Here is a 7,796-nt window from a genome sequence, read left to right on the forward strand (position 1 = left end):
TCTTCCAGTCTGTCTGGGTTATTGCAAAATTAGGGATGCCAAACTCCCCTGATGATCAGGGAGGGCAGGACAAAGATGTAGAGGCTCACAGGAATTTGGGCCAGTGCAGAGCAGGGGCAGTTGTGGCATCCTAAGGTCTCCCCAGGCAGCACTGTTGTACCCATCCATGGATTAATCATCCTCAGAGGGATGTCTCTCAGCTCTGGATGATGCTGGATTACACCTGCTGAGGAGAGCACTCACAGACAGGAACATATGCCCATGCTGGCAGTATCACAGTGGCAAACTGAGACAAGACCATCTCACAGAGCCCCTTCCCTACACCTTTTCCCCCTGCCATCCTGCAGGGAGCATGGGTTCCATGGAGCAGCTTTGAGGAGAAATCCAGGGAGCCTGCAACAGGGCAGAGCAGGACAGGGCAATCACTGCCCCGGGCCTGCCCAGCTGTCCATGCCCCCCACAGCCACCAGCAGGAGAAAAAACCCTGTCTGAGGCTGATGAACTTTCACCACCTGTGTGCACCCAGCTGAAGAAGTATCATCCAAACATCCCACCTGCCAAACCTGAGCTCTGACCTGCACACTGAATGCTCACACTGGCCACAGCTTTGGGTATTCCAAGTTTCTTCCTGTTTGCCTGGGGTTGGGAGTGAGGGTTTCACAAAGGCCCCTTTTACCCTCCCTGTTTGCTCTGGGCAATCTTTTTGCCAGTGACCTTTTCTTGCTTGTTGGTGCATCTCCAACTCACTGGACCAGAAGATTTTTACTCCTTTTTTTGAAAGGTTGTCCTGATCTTCTATTGTCCAACTGGGTTCACCTGAAAGTATACCTGGAGGGTGAAAACATCAGGTGACAGGGGAAATTTACAGAGTACTGCTGGAGTAATGGATTGCTCCCAGCAGTGGGCATGTGCTGTAAAATACAGGAAAATGCCTGTCATAAAAAGCCCAAAACTGCCTCTGGAAAAGACAGAGCTGGACACAAAGGTGCAGAGGAAGGGGGACAGAAAGCAGCATTTGGGAAATAGGAACTCATTCTCAGCATCCTTATCTGCTAGGAATGGGCCTTTGATCCAGCTTTGCTCCAGCAAGATGACACACCAAGGAAGTTATACAGGTAAGGAGAACCCTGCCCTGACTGGGATGGCTTCACACACAAGGGGTGCCAAGCAAGCAAGGTGTCCATGCAATTTTACAGAAGAGCTTAAACCAGATTCAAATTGCAGAGTTCATCCCTTTAGAAATGGAGGTGGGTTTGGTTTTTCACAATTTTTGCAGTGAATTGTGCTTTCCCAAAGCCAGCCATTGCCAGGCTCTTCCAGCAGCCTCCTCACACAGGTACCATTCCAGTACCAGGAGAAAAGACAGGCACCAGAGCTGCAGCACTGTTACCCTGGGGGTATTTCCCAGCCTCTGGACATTCATAGCTCCCGGATCTCCTAGCCAGGACAGGTGTTTAGCAGCTCTGAAGGTTTATATTGCACAGATTAATAAAAAATTTCTCCTATTGAAAACTGCAGCATTTCCAGCTGAGTCCTGTGTAACAAACAGCCCCAACCTTCCCGGGGTGTACTCCAGTGGAGCCATGGCCTTTCCCATCAAGGGCCTTCTCCATTCCAGCTTTATTGTTGGCTGTTCCATCCCTTTCCTCCCAGCTCTCTTCCAGGCTGAAGAGCATGGGGTGCGGGAACGTCTCCCGCTCCTGTGGACCCCTTTGTCACCCTCCTTCCCCAGTCCCCGAGCCCCTCCTGTGGCCGAGGCAAGGATGCGCTGGACTGGGACACCGTGTCCCATGTCCCCGCTATCGAGCTGGCTGCACCCTCTGGCGGCAATGCTGAGTCCAGGCCCTGCTTTTCCCGGAAAATTGCTTCGTCGTCTCCCACCCCCAAGGCTGGAGGGTGTTTTGCTGGGAGGGGGTTTTGGCAGCGGGCTGTGTTTCGCTGAGGGAGGGCTGAGGAGCAGGGCGGGGGCAGGGCAGTGTAGGAGCAGTTCTGCCAGCTCACAGCACCGCAGTGTGTGCAGCAGCTATTTTTACCCAAAGGGCCAGCAGCTATATTTATCCAGAATGCCACAAGAGCTGAAAGTCTTCGGGGCAACTTCCCGCTGTGGAAGAACACGATCTGGATTGTCGTTTATACCGCCGACCTTCTCCACCCCCTACTCCCCTTCTCCTGGGCCCTTTGCCACCTCCTCAGCCCTTCCCTCTTTATGTCCCTCTGTCTCCACCGTGCTGATGCTGAGCTCGTGTCCCTGCCCATGGTGGGGAGGCTGGAACCAGATGGCCTCTAAGGTCTCATCCTACCCAAGCCTTTCTGAGATTTTGTGATCTTTTGCACAGCCATCTCTGGGCTCCCTTTGCTGCTCCACTCAGAGCAAATACACGTTTTCTGTGTTTAAGTTGAACATCAGGAGGAATTTCCTTACAGAAAGGGTGATTAGAAATTGGAAAGGACTGCTCAGAGAGGTGGTGAATTCACCATTCCTGGAGTTGTTTAAGGAAAGACAGAGTGCCATGGTCTGGCTGACATGGTGCTGGTTTGGTCATAGGTTGGATTCGATGATCTCAGAGGTCTTTTCCTAATTGAATCTGTAATTCTGTAATCTTAATTTCCCTCTCCGAGAGGCTGTTTATTCGGGTGGAGTGGACCATCCTCCAGCCTCGTGAAGTTGAGCAGAGCCCTCAGTTTGTAAAACCCTCGATGCCTTCTCGCGGGGGGGGATGTAGGCGGGGGGCTTAGGGCAGGTGAAGCGCTCTGCGCTCGGGACACGCTGCTCGCCTGGCAGGAGCCACTCCGTGCCCGCGACTCTCCTGCCCCGCAGCGCCGGGCTCCGCAAGCCCCGGGCAGCGGGCTCAGCGCCCAGGAGCCCGGCTCCGCCCGCAGCTCCGCCCGGGAAGGCCGAGCGCGCCCCGGCACGGCCCCCGCGCCGCGCCCCGCCGGAGCCGCCGCTCGCCATGGGCTCCCGCCTGTCCCTGGACGACTCCGTGCGGGTCGTGGTGGTCGGGGGCGGCTTCGGAGGGACGGCGGCCGCCAGCCTGCTCAAGTCCTGGGCCGTCCCTTTCGTGCTGGTGGACGTGAGAGATGCTTTCCATCACAACGTGGCCGCGCTCCGGGCCGCCGTGGAGAGCGGTAAGGGCTCGGGCAGCCCCTGTCCCATCTGCCGAGGGACGCGGGGAGCGGCAGGGAACGCGGTGCTCGCACTGCCTTCTCCGCCCTGCGATGGTGAAAGACTCGATGTTTTCCGTCTGGAAAACAAATACTTGGCACCGGGAGGATCCACAGCCCATCTGTGGTTCAGCTAATTGCACATCCACTGGGAAAAACGAGCAAAAACTGCTCAGACCATCCCTCCTCCCCCCCCCCTTCCCCCTCCTCCCCCTTTATTTTATTTTTTATTTCAAGAGTTTAGAAGGTGACTAAGCTAAAAGCAAAGCAGCTTGAAGGGGTGAGTCAATCACTTTCTGTCCCCGGCCCTTGAAATGTGGAGCATCAGAGCACCGAGGCCCTGGATGATAAAACCCTGGCAGAAAGCTGCTCAGGCCTGTCTGGGCCCTCAGGTGGAGGCTGGGCCAACCCTATTAGTCACTGGGGAATTTAGGGATAAAGTACCATGTTCGAGGCTGGGAAGAAGCATTAAAAGGACAGCAAAAGTTTGGTCTGAGAGGCAGATTACTGAAAAAAGCCTCTGACACCCAGCCAGAAACTGCCAGGACCACTGAAACAGTTATTGGTAAACCAGTAGAGGAGATACGAGGAGCAGAGACAAAGCCATCTAGTCAAGGGTGTAATCTGATCTGAGGCAAAGGTCCTGAAGCTCCTTGCTGGGCAGAGATAACACCCAGCAAAAGTCCAGCCCATAGTCCCAGATGCATTCCATGCTTTTGTCTGAGCAAGGACAGCATGAAGGGAGAAGAAAAGAGGGGGTGGTTAGCCTCCAGAGAAGGAGAGCTCTCCCATTGTCTCCTCTTCCCACAGGATTTGCCAAGAAGACTTTCATCTCCTACTCAGTCACCTTTGGGGACAGCTTCCGACAAGGCAAGGTCGTGGCCATAGACCCTGGGAGGCAACAAGTTGTGCTCAGTGATGGTGAGGTGGGTGTTGCAATGACCTGGATGCCTTATGGGATCACCTGCTAGTGCAGGCAGCCAGCCTTCAGCAGGGTGTGTTCCATCCTCCTGAAGAACTTGGCATCCTTCCCTGCACAGCCCCATCCCTTCCAGCCGAGCTAAGTGGCCTTCAGCTGTGCTGGGATGTGGGTGTGCAGTAAATACCCAACCCCATCTCCTGCTCAGCTGAGCTTTTATTCTTAGAGCTGGATTTAGAGCTCAACAATTAAACCTGGGGCTCAGATCCTTATTTAACTTCAGGAAGAGCCAAGAGCAGCAGCATCAATCACTCTTTTCAGCCAGAGCATCTCACCTCTGTTCAGGAGAGAGTGAAGGAGATAAGTTAGTCTCTGGAACCAGCTGTGAGTGTCCAGCATAAATATCAAGTTATTCAAGTAATTTCTTTAATTACCTAAATTTCTTTAATTACCTTAAATCTCTCAACTCACCTGAATCGTGCTTAGCTCAGACCTTGAGGGACAGTTACTTGGTGTGACCTGGACCAGGTCTCTTCCTAAAGTCACTTCCTGACAGTGACAAGTACTTTCCTGGTTACCAGCAAAGGATGGAGATGAGGGAATGAGTGACCAATACCTAGGAGGCAACCACTGCGTTCTAGGCTCTGCTTTTAAGAGGTCTAATATCCCATTCTACCTTCTGCCCTCCCAGGAGCTTCACTACTCCCATCTCATTCTTGCAACAGGCAGTGATGGGCCATTCCCTGGGAAGTTCAACCAAGTCATTGACATGGAAAGTGCCATCCAGACCTATGAAGACATGGTTAAAGAGGTGAGGAATCAACTCTTAGGAAGTGCTGCCTGCTTTTCTTCAGCTTCCCTGTCCCAGATACCACTATGGCTATCTGGAGCCAGCTGTGTCTAAGAGAAAGGGACACTGGGAACAGCCAGGACAAGGAACTCATCATGGCTTCTCTAGCACAAGGGGAAACCTGAAATGCTCAACAGTATTACAGGGTAGGCAGGAAGAGTGCACAGGGCACTTCTTCTTGTTGCCTCTTAATGAGCTAAGAGGTTTATTGCTGTTGGGCCTGTGCTGTGTCCCAGAATGTTCATGGAATGACTGAAGGCTTCCTGCCCTTTGCAGTTCTCTTGTAACACAAATTTTCTCTTGAAGATTGAGAAATCTCAGCGCATCCTGGTAGTGGGAGGTGGTGCTGCTGGAGTGGAGATGGCTGCCGAGATCAAAACGGAGTACCCGGGCAAAGAGGTAGGAACATCTTCATCACAATGACCTTCATCCTGGTTCTGATACTGTTCCGTGATGGTGCTGCTGGAGGTGCCTGAGATGACTGCACATCTGGTTGCTGAGCCTATAGCCAGCCACCAGCAAGGACTGTGGCACTAGGTGTCCCTTCCTGACTTGTTCTTGCAGGAATCGATTAGGGTGGAGGGACACCAGCTAGAGCTGCTCCCACCTTGCACGCAGTGAGTCCTGTTCTGTTCCTGTGTCCCCATTTGCTGTTTTGTCCCCAACAGGTCATCCTCATTCACTCAAAAACTGCACTGGCTGATGTGGAGCTGCTACCCAGTGTCCGCCAGGTGGTAAAAGAGATTCTCCTCAGGAAAGGAGTCCGGCTTCTGTTAAGTATGTCCTTAACGATGCTTCTGAACACCTACAAGCTGCTCTTCCTTTAGCCAAAGCATCTCCTGATGTCCTCTTTCTGACTTTTTTTGGTTACACATGGCTCCCTTGAATTACTGTTTCTCTGGGTTAGCTGGAAACCACAGCCTAGCAAAGCTTTGTGACCCAGGGCTCTCTGTTGCAACAGGTGAAAAGGTCAGCGACATAGAAAACCTCAGGCCAAACCAGTTCCAGAAAGACATGGTAGTGAGGACAGAGAAGGGCACCGAGGTGGTTGTTGACATGGTGGTGCTGTGCACAGGGATAAAGATTAACTCTTCTGCATATGCTGCTGCATTTGGTAAGTGAAAAAACCCAAACCATGGGGTGGGAAAAAGCAACAGTTCTTCAGAGTGTGGTGCCCGAGGGGTGTGAGGTGGGGAATGGACTGTGTACAACCTGTGGGGGTGATTCTACTGAAATATCAAAGGATGATGCATTGCACGAGACTGCAGTGATTAACTACAGCAAGGCAAAAAGCATCTCTTCCCTGACACGTAGAAAAGAGGGTGAAAAACAACCCCTCGCTTTGTGTCAATTACATCAGCAGAATTTTGGGGTCTCAGGCCACAAGAAGCAACACAAAGCTGCTTCTAAAAACCTGCTGTTTGGCAAAACAGGTGACAAAATGGCAAGTAATGGTGCTTTGAAAGTTAACAAGCACCTCCAGCTGGAAGGCTACGAGAACATCTATGCCATTGGGGACTGTGCAGATGTCAAAGAGCCCAAGATGGCCTACCATGCTGGGCTCCACGCCAACATCGTGGTGACAAATATCATCAACAGCCTGACACAGAAGCCTCTCAAAACCTACGAGCCAGGTAAGGTCAGCTCCTAGCACCTGGCCTTAGATGTTGGGCTGCTTTCCCACAAGGAACAGCTGTCTTAACTCTCGTGAGACTCTAAACTCACTGAGTTCACTGTGAATAAACTCAAAATTGGGGTAATGTCAGCTTGTAGCTCAGGCTTCATATTACTCCTTGCCAAAGACACAGTGTAGATATTAATTACCTGTATCAGTCTACCACACAACGTGTTCTTTCTTCACTAATGTCTTGATCAATCTACTGGTGGGACCCTGCTATTCATGGAACTTATTTTCTTTTCTTAAAATTGCTCACTGTCCAATTAAATCTCGGGAGTATGATGACTTCCCTTTTCCTTATTTCTCCCCTTAAACTACAACAAACACAAACTGAACAGTCTGGTCTCAAAAATCTAGCTGGGTAATGGGTCTTCTTCTTCATGAGCACTGATGTAAACTTACCAGAACTATGCTGAATGCTGTTCCACATGGATGCAGGGGAGCTGGACAACAGTTGCTTCACTTACACCTCTACATCTTCTTTGCAGGGTCACTAACATTCCTGCTTTCCATGGGCAGGAACGATGGTGTAGGCCAGGTGAATGGTTACTATGTGGGACGTCTCCTGGTGACCATTGCCAAGAGCTGGGATCTGTTCGTCTCCAAGAGCTGGAGGACGATGGGACAGACAATGCCCTCTTGAGAGGGCACCAGTAACAATCCAGCACGGAGTACAGCAACTGGAAGGGGGTGAGGGTGCACATCTATTGCTTGGACTGACTGATATTGTCCTCTGCAGCACCTCCTCAGGCCACCTGTCACCGTGACACATAAAAGGGGTGCCTGCCTTGCTGTGAAGGGGAAGGAGGCACTTCCCAAATGAGCTGCACAGAAGTTCCCACAATAAAAACCAATGAAGAAAAGTTTCTTTTACTCCCTCGCTGAGAGAGCTCTGAGCAACAAGCTTGGCTTACCTTGATTTGTAACAATAAACACTGTGGTTTTCAGAACATCCGTGGTTTGTTTGTAATGTGTTGTTTTTTAGGTTTTTTCCCCTGGCTTTCTCTATTCTTGCTCTTCTAAGAAGGACCTGCTTTTTACAGATCTGGCGTCTGCTCTGCAGCTTGCAGGGAGAATGGCTCACAGTGCTGCCAGGGTAATGCCTGTCTAAAACCTGGAAGGGGATATGGTAAGCCTGGATTTCAACAGAATATAATTCAGCTTTGTGTAAAAATCTCCTCAGCTGC

The 7,796-nt window shown here is 51.3% G+C and overlaps 1 protein-coding gene across 1 annotated transcript; it reads left to right on the forward strand.

Moving 5' to 3' along the window:
* Window positions 1–2,904: 2,904 nt before the first annotated feature.
* AIFM2 (apoptosis inducing factor mitochondria associated 2) lies at window positions 2,905–7,559 on the forward strand. Its single transcript, XM_053949046.1, has 8 exons — window positions 2,905–3,126; window positions 3,973–4,088; window positions 4,773–4,892; window positions 5,238–5,330; window positions 5,600–5,708; window positions 5,893–6,045; window positions 6,365–6,565; window positions 7,098–7,559. Exons 1-8 carry the CDS (start codon window positions 2,952–2,954, stop codon window positions 7,250–7,252), a joined length of 1,122 nt encoding a protein of 373 aa, XP_053805021.1. The 5' UTR covers window positions 2,905–2,951; the 3' UTR covers window positions 7,253–7,559.
* Window positions 7,560–7,796: the final 237 nt, after the last annotated feature.

Source organism: Vidua chalybeata, chromosome 8 (assembly GCF_026979565.1).
Source record: "Vidua chalybeata isolate OUT-0048 chromosome 8, bVidCha1 merged haplotype, whole genome shotgun sequence".
Lineage (NCBI taxonomy): Eukaryota > Metazoa > Chordata > Aves > Passeriformes > Viduidae > Vidua > Vidua chalybeata.

Bases quoted from the DNA above. Each gene is read 5' to 3' on its own strand.
- AIFM2 (XM_053949046.1), top strand. From the start codon at position 2,952: ATGGGCTCCCGCCTGTCCCTGGACGACTCCGTGCGGGTCGTGGTGGTC. The intron at 5,331-5,599 runs GTAGGAACATCT...TGTCCCCAACAG, and splicing joins CGGAGTACCCGGGCAAAGAG to GTCATCCTCATTCACTCAAA. The intron at 5,709-5,892 runs GTATGTCCTTAA...CTGTTGCAACAG, and splicing joins AGGAGTCCGGCTTCTGTTAA to GTGAAAAGGTCAGCGACATA.